Source organism: Cyanistes caeruleus, chromosome 7 (genome assembly GCF_971803275.1).
Source record: "Cyanistes caeruleus chromosome 7, bCyaCae1.hap1.1, whole genome shotgun sequence".
NCBI classification, from domain to species: domain Eukaryota; kingdom Metazoa; phylum Chordata; class Aves; order Passeriformes; family Paridae; genus Cyanistes; species Cyanistes caeruleus.
In genome coordinates this window covers 3,717,888-3,740,274 of record NC_141707.1, presented here as the reverse complement: position 1 = coordinate 3,740,274, position 22,387 = coordinate 3,717,888, and the positions used below count along the sequence as shown (strand labels likewise).

At 48.9% G+C, this 22,387-nt stretch overlaps 1 protein-coding gene and 1 long non-coding RNA gene across 2 annotated transcripts; one reads left to right on the top strand and one right to left on the bottom strand.

Annotated features, from left to right (window-relative positions):
- Window positions 1-11,242: 11,242 nt before the first annotated feature.
- LOC111943000 (maestro heat-like repeat-containing protein family member 7) lies at window positions 11,243-18,268 on the bottom strand. The gene is made up of 16 exons (XM_086898890.1): window positions 16,879-18,268; window positions 16,492-16,636; window positions 16,108-16,172; window positions 15,727-15,990; window positions 15,336-15,484; window positions 14,945-15,092; window positions 14,553-14,740; window positions 14,333-14,470; window positions 13,943-14,057; window positions 13,633-13,770; window positions 13,224-13,400; window positions 12,935-13,090; window positions 12,682-12,783; window positions 12,171-12,273; window positions 11,943-12,003; window positions 11,243-11,631 (listed from the first exon to the last, which is right to left on the bottom strand). The coding sequence occupies exons 2-15, from the start codon at window positions 16,607-16,609 to the stop codon at window positions 11,945-11,947; spliced, it is 1,920 nt and encodes a 639-aa protein (XP_086755016.1). The 5' UTR covers window positions 16,610-16,636; window positions 16,879-18,268; the 3' UTR covers window positions 11,243-11,631; window positions 11,943-11,944.
- LOC147652090 (uncharacterized) lies at window positions 17,088-21,167 on the top strand. Its single transcript, XR_015289622.1, has 3 exons — window positions 17,088-19,690; window positions 19,846-19,998; window positions 20,155-21,167. It is a non-coding gene; the product is annotated as an uncharacterized LOC147652090 (long non-coding RNA).
- The last annotated feature ends 1,220 nt before the right edge of the window (window positions 21,168-22,387 follow it).

The window sequence follows — 22,387 nt, the reverse complement described above, 5'->3', positions numbered from 1 at the left end:
TCGTAGAAAAACTTGTGTCAAAATTCAGAATCTTGCACAAGAGATAAAGCTGTTAAATATGAAATCAAATCAGGGACTACCCTTGTGTTTTACTATTTTACTGATTGCTTTAAGTGATGCAATGTTTCCTGTAAGCCAACCAAAAGAAAATGTTTGGGTGACCCTAGCCAATGCATCAGGCCTAGACACCATCTGCTTGACTCACTCAAGTCCAGAAAAGCCATTGTCGACTTGTTTGGTGGGCTTGTCAGTAGGTGAGTGGCCAATTCCAGAAAACATTCCTTCAAAACTTTCACAGTCCATTCTAAACCCTGCTGACAGGTGGAGTTTCTGGACCAAATATCTCCCTGAGGCACCTTATGAACTGCAAGAATTAGATATCCTTGGTTCAACAAGGATGGAAGTTTGTATAATATTCAATTTTTCTATATCAAAACAAAGCAAAAGTAAAATAACAGACGTCACTCCAAATCATGCTCTGTACAAGGAGGCGACACCTTGGTGTAACTTTACATCAGTTTTAGTTACACCACCTAATCATGTTCCATTGCAATTACCAAAAGATTTCCTCATTTGTGGAGGTAGAGTTTGGCCTGCCATTCCATCAAACGTTAGCGGCGGTCCATGCAGTACTGGAAGACTCTCTTTGTTAGCACCCAATATAAGAATGATAAAAGAGCAAAATCACAGAGAGAAGAGGTTTCTCGATCAATATACATCCAATTGTAACGATGAGTATTATTCATGGAATTTTGGACAAAGATTTGCAGCAGCTCTCCTTTCATCTAAAGTAGCTTCAGCAGAAGTCTTGAAGCAACTGGATAGATTAGGCTACTGGTTAAGTAAGCAATCTCATTCTATATCTCTCGCTTTGAGTGATTTGTTAACTGATGTTCAAAGCGTGAGACGCACTACTCTGCAAAACAGAGCAGCAGTTGATTTTCTTTTGCTAGCGCATGGACATGGGTGTGAAGAATTTGAAGGAATGTGCTGCATGAATCTCTCTGATCATTCAGAGTCAATTCATAAAAGCATTCAACAATTGAAAGAGGGAATAGCTAAATTTAAAGTTGACGAAGGGTCATGGTTAGATGGTTTATTTGGATGGTTAAATTTTACACCATTGCGAAGAGAGCTTACAAGAATAAGTATATTTATATTGATTGTTATTGTAATTCTCCTGGTGTTTGTGCCTTGTTTACTTCAGTTTATTCAGGAAATGATAACAAAAGCTGCTAAAGAAGTGCTCTTAGTTCAAACAGAAGGGGGAGATGTTGGGGTCAGAGATGCAAGATATATACCTTTACCTGTAATGTCTAACTCTGACACCCAAGAAAGCAGTGAGTTTCACATAGCACCGTGGAGACAACAGTTAGAGTTAAGTGGAAAAGATTGAAAATGTGTGTGAATTAGAAAGTTTCTTGAGTCACTGGGTGGATGGGCTGAAGTTTAGAGTTTAAGGTAGTTTAGAGAGCAGAAGACAAGATGGAGGATTTAGGGCGTTGTCTCTTGTCCTTCTTCTTTCTTCTTCATGTTCTTCCCCTAGGGGTTTTTGGGTAGTAGTAGGTGATTGCGTAAAAAATGCCACAGTGCAGCACACAGGTGTTGGGTCATTAGGTCACTAAGAAAAATAATTTAGTTGGCATCTGTTAATTGGGTAAATGGACATATAAAAGACCTTGAAGAAGATCTTTGTTAGCCATTTTACCCCTTTTCTATCATAGTGCACATAGCAAATTGTACCTTGTAATGCTGATAAGAAAAAAATAAACAACTGAGACCAAACAAGAGAAAACTGCCTCCCTCTCGTCAATCTTCAAAGGGAAAAAGAACCTAATCCAAGGTCCATAACGAGACAACTTTTGATGAAATGAAGGATGCAAGAGACTGTATCCTCCTCACTCCACAAGCAGGTGTTCACCAGTGTTCCACCACAGCCACTTCAGTTGTAGTCATCTTAATCTCTCTAGGAAAATAACTATACTTGGCAGTTTAAACAAGTGTCTTCAAAAAATCGCAAAACAATTTAAATTAAGCAATATTCAAACCTGGTAAAAATTAATTATAACAGAAGGAAATAACAAAATTTAACTTCAAAACAATACCAAAAATTATAAAGCATAACTTAAAAACATTCAGACCTAAACATAGTGAAACTCAACTTTGCTTAATTTTATCAACACTTAATTTGTATCAAATGAAAATATAACTCAATCTTATTTTATTATTACAAAAAAACAACTAAAAGTTTGATATATACTTTTGAACATAATACAACAGCAACATGGACTCACTATAGAGATTATAAGGATGCAATAAATACATCACAATTCCATGTCATCTGGCTTTGAGAATAACTCACAATAACTGCAGATGTTACTGAAAATACTTATTCATAATAAGAATTGCTTGGTATATGCTTAAGTTGGTTAGGATTTTTAAAGTGCAGTTTTACTAAAGAAAAACCACAACAACACAGGGTTTTGCAAGTTGCCATTCAGCTTTTGTAGCTCTTTTCAAAAACATCAAGTCTAACTTTTAATTAAAATCTGAAGTCCAAATTGGTATATATGCTGTTCTACGTGCTTTTTATAGCAAAAGAACTCACACTGAAATTACCTTATTAAAACTGTGGGAAACAAGCAAATGGATTTTAGTGAAATTATAGTGAAATTCTCCTAGCTAATTATTTTTTAAACCATGAATGTCTTCTGTAGATAATATTAATTGGAAGGTCTTTTTTTAGGAGTTGTAAATCATTCAATATTTTAACATTAGGTTTTAAAACTAAATATTGCAAGGTAACTTTTTACTTCTGTTAATATTTACTCTAAACATTTCTAAATAGGTTTTTTTAAAATTTTCTAAAGAATCATAGTAATTCCTCCAGTAAAACTCTAAAAAACTGCAACAGCATAAACTCATAATTACTTAAAACACAAAATTAATTCTATAAGGGTATATAAAGACATTCTAAGAAAACAATGAATCATGACTTTTTAACAAACTGTGTACTTTCCCAGTGCTTTTTCTTAGAGAGGGAGCGGGAGGGTGAACTGCCCTCTTTGCTGCTGTTATCTTTACACTGTTTGAGTGAAGTCTTCATCATCCTCCACATACTCTCACAGAGGGCAAAAACTGAGAGAAAAAAAAAACTCACAAAGTTTAACAAATGCAGTTCTTTCCCTCAATATTTCTCTCGTTGTTCACAGATAGAGGGAAAAGGGCGCAATTTTACAAAAACAGGCGATGTGACACGAAAAGCCTCTGAGGGCCAGGTGGTAACAACGGTGATCATTGCAACTTATTAACTTTTAATTACAGTGATGAATTTCAAACTAGATACCATATGGTTAGCAATTTTTTGACTATTTTGTCTCCCTTTGAAGCTGTTTGAGCCACCTGTTTCTGATCAGCTGTTTCTGTAATTGCTGATATTTGCCCAGCATGGCCTTGGAGCTGTTTCTGCACTGCCTCTGCCTTGGGGGTGCCTTTGTTCTCTGCACACACTCCAGTGCTCCCCCCATATCCTCAGAGTCAGGTGGGAACCAATCTAAATCTGGCTTCTCTTCTTCCAGAGTAGTGGAGTTGGGACCTGAATAAGATTGCAGTGTTAAAAGTGTCTGGAGCAGATAGTTCAGGACGCATCACATCCTGCTGCTGCTGAACAGATTCTGTTCGTTGTCTCAGCATTTGCTGTGGAGCTGCTTTCTCTTGATGACACTGAGCTCCACTTCTTAATGACTGCTCAATATGAGCTTGCAGTTGTTGCACAAGTATCCCTGTTTGCTGTTGCCACCCTAATAGATCTTTTTTCGATGCATCATTACAATTTACTGATTCTTCTCCTGCTGGTGGTTGCCTGTCTGCTGAATGCATCGACACGTCTCCATCTGGGGGAAGAGGGACGTCCTGCAGGTTTCCCCTGCGTACAGTAGATGGGGGCTTGCAATCTGGGGCTCTGTCCTAGTTTAGGGCAAATTAGGGAGGAAAACTCCGAATGGGGGTTTCCCCAGGGAAATGACCCCTCCACACCAACTGGTCCGAGAAAGGAAAAAAAATTCTTTGGAGAGAAGTGGAAAAAGCTGTTTATTGAACAAAAATTGAATAGTATTAAATAATAAAACTTCTCGCTGTTCGATGGAATGGCAAATCTACGAGGAAAAGTTTTTTTCATGTGGTGTAGCTTGGCTCACTCAGATTCTTATCAGTCCTTTCAGCGCTGGAAAGTGCCGAGGCCCAGGCCCCGGTGGGCCAAAGGCGTGAGCTCCTGGGGTTTGGCTGGGTGTTCAGTCCAGAGCAGGTTTGCACAGATCCAAGAAAAAGAAAGGGAAAAAACAAAGGTCCAGGGACCTCCTCTTCCTCAGCTAGCTAAAGCTAACTAAAAACCAGAGAGAAGCTCTGTCCCGCTGTCTGTCCGTGCTGCAGACACCACAGTCCAGGAGCGGGATGTGTGGGAGTGATGTTTTTCCCTAACACAAACTGCGCTCTTCTTCTTCCCCCTCTCTTGCTCTCAGAGCCAGTCTTAAAGGTGCAGAACTTAATATATAACATAAACCAGACAACTGGGGATACCAGTATCATAAAGTCACCCCAGGACAGGCTCTTATTTCTGCTGATGTTCAGGGCTTTGCCTGGCTGGCGCTGCCGCCGTATCCTTCCAGAGATGCCGTCATTTCTACATCCGTACTCGGTGGGGTAACTTCCAGCCTGGGCTCCACTGGCGTAGACCCGCCCACCCTGGTACTTTCCTGACAGAGCTACATTGCTTCCTTGTGAGCCCCTTTACTGGCCAAACATGCCCAATGCCAAAGAAAGCACCCAGATGGCTGATTAACGTGGCAGGAGGTGACTGCGACACATCCATCTCGGACCAAGCCACGGCTTGCAAGGCAGTGGCAGCGACCGTGGACTCCGCTTTCATGTCTTTTAAGGTATTTATTACAACTCTCTAGATCAGACCAAGAGACAGAGCGTTTTTGCTTTTCCCCGTAATAGCTTTTTCGCACAACTGATCCTATATCTCTCCATTCTTCTGCTGCAAAAGGCACCAGCGGGACCTGCAGTCCTCCATTTTCTCTAGCCCATAAAACAAGCTTTTCACGGTCCTTATTCTTGACTGCTTCCCCTCGTTTAACGATAATGCTTTGAAGCAGTTTTCATGTTGCCACAAATTCAACATCCATGCTAATAACCCTGTGAACAGAGGGAGGGGAGCGACCCCTCCACCCTGTAATAAATTAATCTGTGAATAAAAATTCGTAAAGGGTATAAATAAAATATATGTATGATTGCAATGGCATAAAATACAACATGTAATGGGGAAAAAGTCCTTCTCCGGATCTGGTCGTGATTCTCCTCCGAGAGGCAACAGATTGCAGCCAAACACCCAGATAACGATCACAAGCAGGCACATCAGCCCAGGAAGAATGGGCAGGACACGGGCCATCGAACGAACAAAAGAACGGGCCCGGATGAGATATCGCCAGACCTGAGCACCTCCGCCCTGCCCGCCTGTGTTGGAGAAGTGGGCAAAACTAGACAAAGGAAGAGGAGCCAGCCGAGATAAGCCATCGGCTCCAGGATGGCTCCCACCACTCCACCCTAATGGCCCGGACCAAAATGATATCAAAAAGACATCCTGGACCTCTTTACATATGAGGAGCCTCTGCCCAGCGTCTATTGACTCTATTCTCCGGTGCCAGGAAATCTATTCTTCGAACAATCAAGAACCTTTTAGCGAAGGGTGCCTGCTTGGAATTTGGCCTCAGGACATAAACTTCCTATAAAAACCCAGGCCAAGGGACTCTCAGGTGTGGATCTGGGAACACCTATACCTTGTGTGTAGACCCTGTCCACCCAGCGCTGCGCTGCTCATTTTATTGTGGTTTTTCTCGCTGTCCGAATTTATTATTGTTTTATAATAAATTTCTCTTTTATTTAACCCGAAATTGCCTTTGCATTTATAACAACCCTAAGCGCCGACGCGTACTTGCCTTCAGTCTCCTCCCAGGCTCCTCTGCCCCAGTTTTCCCTAGCTTAGGTTCACTTCCACATCTCACTGCCGTGTGAAGCCTCCAACCCAGCTCTGACCCGCCGTGTGAATCCACTCCGCCAGCCCCAGTCCGCTTCCACGTCTCCCCGCTGTACAGACCTGCCGAGCTGATCCCCTTTGCCCGCAAAGGGGTCCCTGTTTGGGCACCAGGTAACAGGAAACCGCTCAGACTATGCACTGAGTCCTCATAGAGGTAGAGCGAACGTCATTTATTTCTGTCTTTAGCACACTTTTATAGGGCCAACACAGTTTGTGGGCTTAACAAGCTACTATTGGTTAATACATATTGTTTTACATTCTTTTCCAAGTACACAATACCATTCTTTTTCTTTATTCTCACTGTTCCAGGAGAATTTCAAGGACACTGCCTTTACTATTGTTGCTTGGATTGAAAACTGGGTTGTGCAGACAGGCTTTGACTGAAATACCATGCTTTTACTCTGTTAAAATGTTTTCCTACACCCCTTGACAAAGAAAGTATAAAACTGTTTGCCTTTGAGTGGGAAAATCCAGAAAACTGAAGGAAAACTCAGCTCCCCTGAACACAACTTCCACAAGGATACAAGAACAGTCCAACACTTTTTGGAAGCCAGCTGGCTAAGGAGCTGGAGATTTGGACTGAAAACGGGCAAATACCGAGAAAACAATACCTGCTGTTACAGAATGTTGATGATATACTGACAGCTACAGAGGAGAAAACAACCTGCATAAAGGTAACAATTGAAATTTTAAATCAACTGGGAATGGGAGGATATAAGGTGTCTAAAGAGATGGCACAAATTGCCTGGCAGACTGTTATTTACCTGGGATGTGAAATTTCACAAGGGCAACGTAAGCTGGGTACTAATTGTATTCAAGCTATTTGTGCTATTCCAGAACCCCAGAACCTGCATGAGCTGCGAGTTTTCCTTGAGATGACAGAGTGGTGCCTGTGGATCATGGGCTATGGACTAATTGCAAAACCCCTGAATGAAGCCCAGAAGATGCAGCCATTTACCTGGGGCAAACCACAGAAGGAGGCCTTCCTCAAACTAAAGGAGGCATTGAATTGACAACTGCTCCGGTGTTAAGATTGCCTGATTCATCCAAGGATTTTCACCTGTTTGTGCATGAAAGACTACGCCTAGCACTAGAGGTGCTGACCCAGTGTCTGGGAAGCTGGAAATGGCTGGTAGGCTGCCTTTACAAACAACTTGACAACGTGAGTGCTGGATAGCCTTCATGCCTGTGGCAGTTGCAGCCACTGATGCTGATACAAGAAGCCAGGAAACTCATGATGGTTAGACACACAGATGTCTATGTGCCACACATGGTGACCGCTGTTTTAGAACAAAAGAGGGGCCATTGGCTATCTCCAAGCAAGATGATGAAATTCCAGGTAATCCTGACTGGGCAGGATGATGTCACACTAAAGACAACTAACCTCTTGAATCCAGCTTTGTTCCTAGGTACCACAACTGAAGAAGGCCCATTAGAGCACGATTGTTTAGAGGTACTAGAGTACACCTATTCAGCAAGAGAAGACCTGAAAGACATCCCACTAGAGCTACCAGAGTAGGAGCTATTCACAGACAGAAGCAGCTTCCTGGAGAACGGGACCAGATAGGCTGGATATATGGTAACAACAGTCAGTACAATAGTGGAGGCAAAAGCATTATCAGCAAATCCATCTGCCCAGAGGGCAGAACTGGTTGCCTTAAGCAGAGCACTAGAATTAAGTGAAGGGAAAAGGGTAAACATATTGACTGGCTCAAAGGATGCTTTTAGAGTAATGCATGTACACGGAACACTGGAGAAAGAAAGAAGACTACTGTCTTCTCAAGGTACGCACATTAAACATCAAGATGCAGTCCTGCAATTAATAAAAACAGTACAAAACCTGAACAAGTAGCAATTATACACTGTAAAGCACACCAATCAAGAAACTCCAAAATTTGTGAGGAAAATCAAAAAGCAGACTGGACAGCCCGACAAGCTGCTCCAGAAGTGCAAACAACAATGGCATTGATACCTTTAAAAGTTAATGTATCTCAATTTAATTTGCCTCCAAAGCCAAGATATTCAATAGAAGATGAGAAATTGGGACATTTACTAAATGCACAAAAGGATTCAGAAGAGTGGTATGTAACTGCACAAAGACAAATAGTGTTAACCCCCTTGATAATGACAGAAGTTCTACAAATTAAACATAACAAATGTCATTGGGGTGCAGAGGCATTGGTAAAATTGCTAAAGCAAAAATTAATCTCAGTACGGATGCTAACAATGGCAAAATCAACTCAGTGGCTAGACGCAGGCATAGCTAGGAAGGATTAGGATAGGAATAGAATCAAGATAACACTTGGCAAGAATCTTCTAGTAGAGTGAAATTTGGGTGGGCCCTAGAGCAGATAGCAAACTATCAGAATGGAGAAACAGGTCAGGTAGATAGACTAGCAAGAGTCACCGGGGAAAGATTTAAAGAACTCAACGTACAATTACAATTTATTGCTCCTGAAAGAACATGGAGTGTGTGAGTTTTTTAAGGGGACATATTGATCATTGCTGCATCCACATCCCAAATGTGACTGCAGATGTAGAATATGACATCAATCAGTTGCAACAAATAGAGCATGGAGCACAGGAAGAGCAAAAGGATTTAACTATGAATTGGTTAGGCAAAATCTTCAAAGGGTTAGGGTGGAATGTGAGTTCATGGATTAAATCTATCATTGAGAGTGTGATAATCTTACTAATTGTATTCTTAGCAATTTGGTTAGTTTACAGCATCGTAAAAGGAGAAATACAGACGAAAATGTCCTGGAACCAGAAAATAATAAAGGCACTGACACGAGATCCACCCCCACCATCTTCTGGTTCTCCAATTCGTGACAACATCCAGGACAACCTTTACATCAATCAAGGATTCGAAGAACATCAAGTATAAACTCAGAAACAAAGGACTCTATCAAGTGAAAACATTTGCACTTATAGTGAAGTGAAAATGCTTTCAGAGTGGGGAATGATAGTAAAAGGTCTTAAAATCTTAGAAAATTCAGGGACTTAGGAAGAAAGTTGGGTTTGGAAAGACCTGGGAAAAGTAGGCCCTGAGAAATGTTAGGCCTTGTGCTTGCTAAAGATCAGGTCAAACTGCACCTGTGTAGTCAGTAGATGATAAATGATACAATTGTTAGATGTGATTAGGTATAATTATTGTTTAAAGAACATGAGGAACCATGTTAGGGGGCTAGGGGGGATCACGAGAAATCCATGCTTGGGCAAAAAAAATGCATACAAGAGAACAATGTAAGTTTAATAATTAATATGTAAGTTGCATAACGATAGAGTATAAAACATGTTCAACTCACAACCAAATTGGGTCAGATTTGGGTCTGTGTACACCTGACACCCAGAGCTCTTTAACAAAGCACCTTCATATAATCATTCTGTGATTATGTGTGATCCTGAACGCTAACAAGGGCAAGAACTCTGTGCAGCTCTGTGTTGCTGTGAAATTGCAACCACATGATCCGCTGCCCACGGAACAGACTGTCCTGGGGCAGCTGTGTGCCCCACTCAGCAGGCCCTGCTCTTGGCACACGCACCCACGGCACTGCTTCCTTGCCTGCAGCTACGCGCCCGCGCTCAGGGTGCAACTGTTATAAATGAAATTCAGCCAAATTTTATCAGTAAGGATTTTATTGAAAAATCTGTAAAATCCAATCATGGAAACAACCACAATCACTGTCAGCGTTGAACCAGGGATCGGCGCTGGGTGAACTCTGAATCAGCCTCTGCCACACTGATTACCCCCAAGTTCACAACTTGTCTTTTGGACAGCAGTGTTTTATACCATTCTTTTCAGCTTGAGGCTATGCAGTTTCAGTTTTTTTCTTTTTCTTGTGTTGTTACATATTCATATTTCTACTGCTGGACTGCTGATGTGTTTTCTGAGAAGGAGATGAAGTTTGAGTGTTTTTTCGGGAAGCAGGCTTTGAGATGTAGAATCGTGGTGAGTTGGTTTTTTTTTTTTTAGTCTGTGTAGTTTTTTTTGGGAAACCAACATTGAGATGTATGTTCCTGGAGAATCACATCAGGTCAGTATCAGGCGTTAATCACCGGGTTGTTAGAGCGCTTATTTTGCTTTGGTGGACCCAGCTCTTCTCAGTGTTATCTTAATTGCTGGGTCATTCTCTTGCAAATTCCTAGTTTTCCAGCAGCTGCTTTTGCAATCTTAAGTTGCTTGTGGTTTTTATTTTACATAAAACATGCTTTTATACTTGATTTTATATGTGTACAATAAAACACGAATTATACCAACATATATTACACAGCCATACGCTCCACTGCCCAAACCCTGTCCCTGTTCTCTTACCCACACTCAAACATGCGTCCATTTTTCACTCACACCTGCTCAAAACACCATCGATTTTTGTGCTCTGGGCATCCCATCCTCATTGCCAAGAACATCATGGGTTTTGGAAGATGCCCGTGCACAAAATTGCAAAGCAAGTCTTACCTTATTAGTTGCTGTTGCAAATAAATACCTACCAACCCCTGGATTGGTGCAAAGCCACTGAGCAGCGGCAGGAGATGGAGCATGGTGCTCCAATGGGAGGGGCAGACAGGCCATGCACCTTCAGGGCATGCCCTGCATCAAAAGGCGTGCATTTTGTCCTTCTTGCCTCTCCACTGCAGAACCAAGCCTCCTATCTTCTCCCCTGGAGTGGAATTTTCCCAGTTACCATGTCATCTCACCCTTGGCCAGTACATGAGGTAAGGTCACCATGCCAATAAAAGCCTCATTGTTACTGTTCCTCTTTCACAGGTTAACTTCCCATCAATTGATAAATCCATTGTTCCTGTAAAGGATCAAATTCCCAGCAGTTAACCCATAAGGTTTCCTTCAAAGTCTGTTCTTCCCCATCCGGTTGACGTGCACAACAGAGGACCAAATACGGCAGAGCCTTAGACACAACTTTGGTCCCTGACACACCCAGGCTCCTTGTCCCACTACTGGCCTTCAGTGAGACCTTTAACTCCACAATGCTGTGGAACAGAGCCTTCAGCACAGGGACATTTCCAGCCTGATCCTCGCTCCTTCCTCTGCATCTCTGCACAAAACACGGTGCAGGAGAGAACGGCAGGAGCGACCTGTGTGTCACAGCGCTCCAGATTGGTGACCCTTCAACTCCAGACAGATACAGGTTAAGTGAAAAAGGCAAACTGTTTATTAATGTAAGGTGAAGCAAAGGGATGAACTGGAAAGGGAAAGAAGGGGATGGGCATAGACGGAGGGCTGCAGGTAAGGAGCTGTCAAAAGGGAGGAAGAACAGAGGGAAAAAAGGGGATGGGCACAGTCTGAAGGCTGGAGGGAGCTATCTACAGGCTGGGAGAGAGCTGAAGCCCCATGAGAATCCCACAGGCTCAGCTGTGCCAGTTGTCAGCTGTGCCTGGATCTCCAGTGGCACTGGGAGGTGGTGTCCTCTTCAGTGTGTCCTGCAGCTGTTCTTGGGACACTTGTTCACTGGCAAACTGAGCTTGACTGTTCAGGTTGCTGTGGGATGGAGTGGTGTCTGTCCTTGGGGCTTGAATGGCTGGAACAGAGAGGACGAGTGGCATGGTCAGGGCATGCATCTGCAGGGATCCTAGGAGACATTCCCGCCAAGGACATTCCACCTGGCTCTTGCAATGGCCACAAGAGAGGACCAGACAACAGGATCAGCCAGAAGGTGCTGGCCACAACTCCCACCCATGTCCCTGAAATCTCTCTGTTCTCCGCCCACATCGCCCTCAGCCAGACAGGGAATGAAGCACTCTGCAGCTGGGCCAGGGATTGCAGCTCCCATCCCAGGCATTGCAACTACCCCCTGCCAGCCCCCAGTGCCAGCCTGCTGCTCTCACTCACCCTCACTGAGGGTCTGCAGCTCTTCCTTGTGCGCCCTTGTGCATGAACTTCCTGACCGTCCCTGGGAACACAGAGCCTGTCAGGGCCGTGGTGGCACAGCTCCCTGCCAGCGGTAGACGGGGCTCCAGGGCACCGGGCCCGGGTGCCGCTGCCAGGACAGCAGCAGCCGGGCCTGGGGCCGAGCTGCGGTGGGGCAGAGTGGGGAGGGAGCCCGGGCTCGTGGCTCACCGATGAACCTGACGGCTGCCTCTCGTAGGGGCTCCTGCGGGCTATCCAGATATGGCAATGCCCGGTGCAGGTACTCTGCCGCTCGGCTCTCGTCCTGTGCCAGCTGCAGAGAGCGGCAGGAGGGAAGGGTTGGCGCGGGCTCTGCCCCTCGGCCGGGCGCTGCCTGCGGCCAGCCCCGGCCTCCCGTGCCCGCCCAGCCCTGAGGCACCGGGCAGCAGCCGCTGGCGCCGGGCTCTGGAGGGGGCAGAGGGCCGGCTGCTGCCCGGGGAGCCGCGGTGCCGGCCCGCCCCGCAGCCCCAGTGGCTCGGGCTCGGGGCTCCATCAGCAGCCGGCTCGGGGCCACGGGAGCCTGGAGAAGAAGCCGTGTGGCCCAGGGAAGGGAGAGGTGTGTGGGGTGCAGGCTGGAGCCCTTGGGTGCAGCACTGGGCCGCAGCTGCCAGCTCCACACACTGAGCACTGGGGACAGGGAGCTTCTCTAAGCTGAGGCTGGGGCTTCCAGGCCGTTCTTTACCACACATTCAGTGATCTTCGACAGATTCTCTGTTTTCAGCACCCTCTGGAGATCTGTGTTGTTCAAGAATGTGGCAGCACAGTGCAGCGTTTCCCAAGAGGCCTGGAGAGATGCAGAGATGGCATCACAGCCCAGGGTGCAGGAGCTGCATCCCTGTGCCAAGGCCTGGAGGAGGCCGCAGCCTGGGAGGCAGCAGGACAGGAGGCAGCCAAGCCCCCTCCCACAGATCCATCAGCATCACACAAAACCTCACATTTGCCACGCGCCAGTTCTCATCATGGCAGTGCAAAATGAGCGGGAGCAGGCTCTGGTTCACGAGTCTCTCCAGGGGCTTTTTTCCCTCATCCACTACCAGGTCCATCACCTTGCAGAAGAGGTGAATGGAGAGCACCTGCACGTGGCTTTTGTCCTGGAGGAAGGAAGGAGGAAAATATCTCAGCGCCAACTTCTCCAGCCCACCTGGGCAAAGACCAGAAAATTCACAGGGCAAAAGGTTGTGTGGGCAGCAGCCAGTTGCCTGTGGCCAGGGCACAAAACCTTACATGGTCAAAAAGCATCAGAAGTGGCTCAGCTATCTTGGGAGCTGCAGTCCTTGATAACAGAAGATTTTTTTTCTGGAGCATATTCGTGAATACAGACAGGGACATGCTGACCACTTCTTCGTCTGTATCACTCAGCAGCTGCAGGAAGCTTCGACACAGGCTGTGTATAGGTCTGGCCTGTGTGGAACACAAGGCTGTGCTGGGAAGCCCTGAACGGCTGCAGCGCCAAGACTACCCTGGCACTGCAACCCCACCCTGCTGTTGCTGGGCCCAGAGGCCAAAGGCCTGTCCCAAAGCACTCAGGCAGGTGAGGCAGGAGAGCTGGGAGCAGCTGCCTCAGCTCCTGAAGCCCAGCCAGCCCAAGGAGCTGCTTTGCCCAGCACAGCTTCAGCTGCTGCCCCATTCTCACCATCGAGGGTTCCTTGCTGAGCACCACGAGGCCTCTGAGTGCCAGGCGACGCCTCTGCCTGCACTCGCTCTGCAGGTGCCTTGACGCGATCTCCAGGACACTGTCACCACATTCACGCAAGTCCAGGCAATCCAGGACCTGAAAGGCACCGGGCAGTGACAGGGGACCCGGCCGGCAGGAGCCTGGAACTGCACAGGGCTGGGCCCAGGCAGCAGCACAGGGCGCGGGCACCGTCCCAGGCAGCTGTGGCTATGCAAGGGGACAGGGCTGGCAGGCAGCTCAGCGAGGCAGTGCTGGCCATGGGGCTCACCTCCACAAGGAATGCCAGGGTGGACAGATCCCAACGTGCCTCCTCCCTGATGAGCCTCCGGAGAAATTGGTATGCGACATGGCAACACAAGGGCATCAAGCCACGGCGCATCACCCTGGAAGGGGGAAAATGGCACCAAGACTTGAAGTGGGGGGGCCAAACCTCTCCCAGGTCCATGACTCATGGAGATCTGGTCTTTTCCCAGCATCCCTGGAGGGACCGTGGGCGCTTTGGGAGAGGCTCCTTCTGGGCACCCTCCTCTCAGCCTTTTCCAGTCTGCTCAGCCATCCCTCAATGGCAAAGCCCTTTGGCCATGACCACAGGGACTGTGGTGGGGAGCCCTGGGCACAGGGCACACATTTCAGAGGCAGTGGCGAGAAGGGGTCTCACCTGGCCAACAGACCCACGGCATAGTGCTGGGTGTCAGCACGGAGCAGCGTTTCCCAGCCACACTTGCGCTCCATGGCCATCAGCTCACTGTCATACTGCAGACAGCAGAGCAGCGCCTTCATGGCCTGCACTGCAAACCTGTGTGCAGAGCAAAGGCCAGGTCACATTGGGTGTATTGGTGTCAGCCACAAGGGCATGGGAAGGAGAGGAGGACTGGCACCTGTTGGGTTTTCTGGGAAGGTGGTGTTGCTCCTGGCATTCTCTCCAGAAGTTATCAACTTCTGCTGGCATCAGCTGTGTGGTGGTGAAAATGTGCAACAGCAGAGCCGTAAACAGAGATGGGCAAACATGCATTATCACCTCATGGCTCTGGGGCACTTGCATAATCACCCAGAGCACCAGAGTTGCCTGCAAAGAAGCGCACCAAGACAGCGCTCAGTGCCGAGGTGTCCATGGGGCAAAGCCCAAGGGGAGATGCAGGGGAACAGCGGGCCCAGTGTCCCCTGAGCCTGCCCCTAGCCCAGGTTTCAGCCCAGCCTGAGGCAAAGAAAGCATGGAGAGCTGCTGGAGAAGCAACCTAGGGGACAGTCAAGGCCAGTTCCAGAAACTCACAGCCAGAGCAAAAACGTCCTTATTGTCCCCATCAGAGGTGCAGATGCTGCAAAGTGGCCAGTTCTCCATCACACGGAGCAGAGTTGGCAGCACCTTCTCCAACACTGGTCCTGATGAGGCTATGGTTTTCCACATCACTGCAGCAGCTCTGTGGGATCAGAGCTCTGTGTCAGGGGTGTCTCAGTCACAGTGCCATGCCCTGTGTAGGTGTGGGGTCCCAGGTGACAGAGCCCCGGTGCCCTGAGGGGCAGGGAGGGAGCATTGGCAGCAGCCTCAGGAAACAGAGGGGACATCTCTTCCTGTTGGGCAGACCCCATTGGACAGGCTGTGCAGGGCAATGGGCCCTAAAGGCTGGGGAGCCCTGAGCTCTCAAGGCACGTGGGCCCCATACCTGTCACATGATGGGGCACAGCGCAGGAGGGTCAGCACCACATCCATAGGGTGTTGTTCAGCCAGCTTCACAATGTTAGTGGGCAGTGTGGCATCTACCGTAACATAGCACATGAGACTCTGGTGAATGTTCCTCACAGTAGCTGGCACCTGGAATAGGAATGGGGAAGACTTGGAGTGCTGTCCAAGGCAGCAACTTCCCCAGCTTCCCCCAAGAAGTGCTTCCCTTCCCACCACACTGTGCTGGCCTCAAATGCTGAGGGGGCCCTGTGGATGTGGCTTGAAGGGGCACATGACTGTGGGAGACCTCCAGTTCTGGCGCCTGGCTGGCTACCTGCTGGTCAGAAGAAACATTCCCTTTCAAAAAAATCCATATTGGGTGCATGACTCACTGTGGGAGGGGGCATAGTGTCAGTATTTGTGATGCCCTGAGTCTCTCCGGTGTTTGGAATGGCCATGTCCTCGGTCAGCGCCACGTCAGCCTCTGCCCTGTTGTCACTCATGGCAGCATCGGAGTTTTCTGAGGGCTCAGCTGAATCTGGGCTGACATCAGGCTCTGCCTGGAGCTCGGTCAGCCCGGAGTCAGGCTCAGCTGTGCCCTCAGTTCCTATGGGGCTGATCTTTCGATGCCGAATTGGCAGGAATTTCCGGAACCTCTGTGTACGGAGAACAAAGGACAGGGAAGAGAGGCATGTTCCATGGAGTGCTCCAAGCGTGGTGCTGGGCTCAGCAGTGACAGCAGGCCCAGCCCAGGTGGGGATGGCTGCAGGTACCTTCAGCGTTGTGCTGAAGCGGCCACGGGTGGGCTCCTGCTCTTGTCTTCGGTCCATGGCTGCATCTGGCAAAGAGCAGCCAGAGCTGAGGGGCTGCGGGAGAAGCCGGAGAACACAGCCCAGCCCTGTACTCCCCAGGCAGGGACAGCCCTGGGGTGGCTCACGGGATGGAGCACGGCCACTGCTGGGGGGGCAGCCTTGGCCCCTCTTCCGTCCTGTCCTTGGCCATGTCCACAGGGGATGGGATGGGATGGGATGGGATGGGATGGGATGGGATGGGATGGGATGGGATGGGATGGGATGGGATGGGATGGGATGGGATGGGATGGGGCAGGGCCCAGCTGGCTGCAGCCATCAGCCCTGCGGCCCAGCTCTGCCACTCACCATCCTGCAGAGGCTGGAACTGCTCTGGCTCTTCCGGGTGTTGTGCTGGGGCAGCTCCAGCGTCTGTGTTTCTTTTCCAGCTGAACACCTTGAACAGGTTGAGGAATCTGCCCGCCATGATCCAATGTGGCCTTGAGGGCACCTTCTAAAGAGATGACATGGGAAATCTCTGGGTCAACAAATTGTGTACTTGTGCCTTGAAGGCACCTGCGACAGAGAAGCCTCAGGAAGGCTACAGGACAGCAAGCCCTGCTGTCTGATTTCGAGGGCTCCTGCCACAATGACTGGAGACTCCTCATAAATTGTTCTGGTGACCAAATACCACAAACTGGCATGGATGGCACAAGCCACAGGGATTGGAGATGACTTGGGAAAGCTCTGGCTCACCAAGTCCCACAGTCTGGCCACGACGTCAGCTGCACGAATAACGCCTCACTAAAGCTCCGGGTCAGACACAGATGAGTGTGCTGTGTGGAGACTCCTCACAGCACAGCTCTGGTGCGTCCTGTCCCGTCGCATGCACTGAGTACTCTGGTGTGGTCTTGTCACCGCCAGCTCTTGTCCATTCCACCGTTCCATTCCACAGTTACCAGGCTGCACTGTGTCACTAACGGCCCTTGCACACACTGCCACCTTCCTGGTTCCGCCCCCATCCCCCCCAAAGTGGCCCAGGTTGGAAGGAATCTCTTGCCCAAAGTGTCTAAGACAGCCTGACAGGATCTTTAGGAACGCCTCAAACCAGCAGGAAACGCTGCCCTGCTCTGCAGGCTCAGGGCAGCAGGAGGAGCCCCCAGGGCTGCCAATGCAGCCGCAGCAGGAAGGGCACGGGGCCTTGCACAGAATCTGTACAGGGGCCTGGCAGCACTGAAATCAGCAGGTGTGGCAGAGTCCCTGCTGAGGCAGACCTGCCGCCACCCCAGCCGAGCCCTGGCAGTGCTGGTGCCCTTCTCCTGCCCCAGAGACCTGTGCCCCTGGGGGGCTTCTGTGCCAGAGGGCAGGCAAAGCCCATGTGCATTGGGAGCTGGGCTCCTTCCTGCAGGGGTCTTGGCTGGAGCACCTGGAGCAACTGTTGGCAACTCCTGCTATCTTTCAGAAGCTCTTACTCCTTGCTGGAATTATTTTCTCATTTAAATCATTTTCTGCAGCACAAAATCACCTTTGCAGCAAAGGAAGAGAAGCATCTGGCATTTAAGAATCCTCAATTCAGGAAAGCTTTACTTCCCTTTGCTCAATTCAAGTAGCTCCATAAAGTTCCAAACTTCCCAAATTAATTGGTATGGCCTGACAATTTGAAAGATTTGCAAGTTTGCTTCCCATCTCAAAGCAGCGAGTCCTTTGCCTTAATGTCATCTTTTGAGAGCCAGTTTACAAATCACAACACTACACAGAGGCAAAAAGTGGCCATTCTTTGGTTTTCAAAGGGTTTTCTAGGAAGGGATGGCAATACCTTAATTCTCTTAAGGATGACAAGCTCTCAAGGAATGAGTGTTACAAAAGCAGTCCAAACAATTGAGTAGATTGCAAAAGGCTAATCCTCCCCCTGGAACAGATATCTAAGTGGCCAGTACAGTACAGCTCACCCCTCTTCTTTTTTGCATGAGAACCAGGACCAGTAACAGGAAAAGTCACAGATATTCCCTATCTCCTTCATAACCAAAGCTGTGCCAAACCATGGATGATGCCATGAAACTGACTCAAATTCCAGCCTAGACCTCTCACTTCCAGACAGCTCCTTCCCCAACACACCCACCAACACCAACGTCCCCAAAACATGCTCACAGAACTCCTCAACACCCCACCAGGACCCCCAGCTGTTCCCATCCCTCCACAGAGCTTTCCCACCATCCAGCAGACCCCCTGGTTCCCTGCACATGCCATGGCATGGCACTCAGCAGGACCTGCTCCAAACCCTTCCACGGTAGCAAGCTCAGGCTGCCAGGCCAATGGTTCCTGGATCATCCTTCCCACTGACCCTTCCTGTGCACATCTCTTACATTTACACATTTGAGCTCAGCTTGGACTTCTCCCCTTAAGCAGGATTGCTGGGAAAGGAGGGAGAGCAGCCTGGCAAGCTCTTTCTCCAGCTCCTTCTTTACTCTTGGAGCAGGTAGAACATTGCACAGGAAAGCAACTGGTGCCACAAGGAGTGGGCAGCATCAGGCAGCTCTGCAAGTCTGCTATATCCTGAGGGAACACCGCTGGGCTTGACCTTTGGCTACCTGCACAAACTTCAAGTCGGCCGCCTTACTTTCCAGGACAGCCCCGTGCTGGCCAGCATCCTGACGTGGGTGCAGGACTGCTGCAAGGCGCTGCTGGGACCCAGCAGGACAGGACTGGCCATCTTGTTTACATGTTGAAAATGAGTGAGATCGTATTTAGCTAGAAATTTAGTGATACCTGAATTTGATCATGAGCTGTGCCATTATAAGCTAAGAAATTTTTCTTGGATTCTGTATTTTAGCTGTTTTGTAGCATTTCTTTTTGTCTGAATACAGCAAAGTAGAGGCCCTTCTTTTGGTTTGGATTCTTTAGGGATTTTTTTCCCATCTGAAAGGAAGACTTTGTGAAGGGAGTGGTTGTCCGGGGCACAAATACAGGTCATGAAGAAACAAAAGACATGGCCGGGACCGCTTACATCCCACCCTGAGGAGATCAGATGTCTATGAGTCAGTCCTGGGAGAGGTTTGCCCCTGCTGGATCAGGGTGTTGGCTCCTTTTATTTCCTGTCAGGGAAATGTGCCATGCATCCATATGCTTGTGTTCCAGGATTGCATTTTACCTGCTGGGGCTGCTCAGCAGAGAGTTGCCATACAGGGATTTCCCTGCCATGGCATTTCCATTCCTTGTGGAGGTGAGCCTGATGGCCAGCACTACCTCGCTGAGCTGGCTCCCAGCTCTCTGCCTTCTCATAGCCGCAGCTGCCTGGGACTGAGCCCGTGCCCTGTGCTTCTGCCTGGGCCCAGCCCTGCGCATTTCCAGGCTCCTGCCGGCCGGGTCCCCGGTCACTGCCCTGTGCCTTTCAGGTCCTGGATTGCCTGGATTTGAGGGAATGTGATGACAGAATCCTGGAGATCATATCAAAGAACCTTGCAGAGAAAGTGCACAGAGATGTGTCACCAGGTTCACAGGGCCTCCCTCCTGCTCAAGGATGATCCCTCGAGAATCAGGCAGCAGCTGAAGCCATGTGGACAGCATGCGGGTGGGGAACGCAGTCACTTGGGCTTTGGGTGCTGAGGCAGCTGCTCCAAGCTCTCCTGCCTCCTGGCTCAGCTGCCCGAGTGCTTTAGGACAGGCCTTTGGCCTCTAGGCCCTGCAGCAGCAGGGTGAGGTTTCACAGACTTGTGTTTCGCACAGGCCGAAAGAATGTGGAGCCTGACTGAAAGCCTGCTGGAGCTCCTGCGAGAAAATGATAGTGATGTGGTCAGGATAACCATCATTCTACTCAGCTATTTGTTCCTGGATAATGGCACCTCGATACACAGGCCCATCACCCTACAGCTGGCTGAGGTACTCCTGCCATTCCATAACAACTTAAGAATCTTTGCCCCAGCCATGGCCACTGGGTGCTGCCCAGACATTTGGTGCCCCGTGGATATTCAGGCATGATCCCAGGTGGGCCTGAAGCAGCCAATGTTGAGGTCTTTGTTCCTTCCATTCATACAGGATGATTGACAGGTTCAGCTGTCCTTCATGCTTTTCTTCCAGAAGATGATGCATTTATTAATGAGAGAGAAAAGGCCCTGAAGACACACGCAGCAGAGCCTGCTCCCACTCTCCCTCCACTGCCATGACCAGAACCAACGTGTGGCAGAGGGGAGAACCCCTGGGCTGCTGGTATCCGCCTGGGAGGGAGCTCAGCTGCCTCCTGCTCCCTTGTCGGCTGCAGCCTCCTCCAGGCCTTGGTACAGAGACACGGGTCCTGTGCCCTGGACTGGGTTGCCGTCTCTGGGTCTCTATTGCTGTCCAGGGCTCTCAGGGAAACACTGCATTGTTCAGCCAGATTCCTGAGGAAGAGGGATCTCGAACAGATTGTCATGGAGTTACTTCACCTTTAAGGGAGTTGGAGTTGCTGGGAAGTGCTTGGAGTCTTTTCTCCTGACCAATTATCGGTCATTGCTGAGAATTGACAGCAGTTTAGGCCATAAGTGGGATCAACTTGTGAACCTTACCTTAAAGTGTAAAAGCAGAGCTCTCTGGGCTCTCTTTGTTTCCTGGCTGTGGAAGGTGGCGGAGCTCTAGGCCTCTCGTCCCTGCCCAGGCCATGCGGCCGGGCGGGGATGGAGTTGGGCCTGCCCTGTCTCCTGGCCGGGAGATGGGGGGGGCTGGGGAAGGTTTTCCCCGGGCCGGGCCGAGCCGATCTCTGGCTCGGCTGCAGGTTTTGCTGTAACTATATTCACTAGAAACTGCCGAGTGAAGAAAGAGAGAGGCCCTGGACTTGCAGAGGGCTGGAGCAGTGACCACACTCTCCAGAGCAGCTATGAGGAACCTTCCATCGCAGACGGCTCCAGCTCCTGTTCGGCAGAGATCACCGAATTATCTACAAAAGCCTGGGCAAGATTTTAACTCTTTCATTACCCAGATGAGACTTGCGGATTAATCTTTTTATCCAGAAAGAAAAAAAGAGAGTGATCAACATGAAAAGAGACTTTATAAACTACCAGTGACAGGAAAGAAAAGAAGCTTCAGGAAAGGTAGAGAATTAAGAAGATGCTTTAATTAAGCTGAAATATCTTTCTGTTAAAACTATGGAGATGGACAATGAAGTCCTGAAAAGAACTCCTTTAATTCATAATACAAGATCTACAGAGGAATAGTGTTCAAAGTGTAAATTTGAGTAAAAAGTAGAGTAATTATAGTATAGTGAAGTGCTGGGAGATTTGAAGCCTTGAGAGGCAATGAGAAAACTGTTTTCTGGTGAAGCTCACAGAAACAGATGAAGAAGACTTTTTTTGCCTTTGAATAACTTATCCTTAAAAATGCTATCTCTAGACTCATGGCCCATACACACTTCAGAGTGATGTGAAAATGGGAGGAGTGAACTCTAATAATAGCAGCTCTGAGCAGCTAATATTAGGGCAATAGAAAACTATAACAAAAATAGTTTTCTTGTGAGAAACTCCATAAATTAACAGGAAGAAACTTCTGTTTCTCTATAAAGACTGGTAAAAAGACTGTAGCAAGAATTGGGACTGTTTTAACCATCAAAGTTCCAGAGTTTTTGTCTCTGTTGTCATGTAAATAAGGAAATAGTGGGTAGATAGGGGATGGAAAGGTTTTTCTGGAAGTTTATTCTGGTGTTCTTATTATTGTAGTTTGTCAATAAACTTTCTTTGTTTTTTTCCCGTTTAAGTTGTATGCCTGTTTTGCTCTTGTTCTAATCCATATCTCACAGCAAGAAGTAAGTAATTTTCTTAGTTATTAGTTTAAAACCACGACACAGATCCTGCAGGTGTATCACGCATGAAGGTTCAAAGAATGCCTACTAAGGAGAGCCTGGAAGTCCCAGCCTCAACCTAGAGAAGTCCCCTGGACCCGGTGCTCAGTGTGTGGAGCTGGCAGCTGTGGCCCCTGCCCAGTGCTGCACCCAGGGGCTCCAGCCTGCGCCCCACACACCGCTCCCTTCCCTGGGCCGCACGGCTTCTTCTCCAGGCTCCTGTGGCCCCGAGCCGGCTGCCGATGGAGCCCCGAGTCACTGGGGCTGCGGGGCGGGCCGGCACCGCGGCTCCCCGGGCAGCAGCCGGCCCTCTGCCCCCTCCAGAGCCCGGCGCCAGTGGCTGCTGCCCGGTGCCTCAGGGCTGGGCGGGCATGGGAGGCCCGGGCTGGCCGCAGGCAGCGCCCGGCCGAGGGGCAGAGCCTGCACCAACCCTTCCCTCCTGCCGCTCTCTGCAGCTGGCAC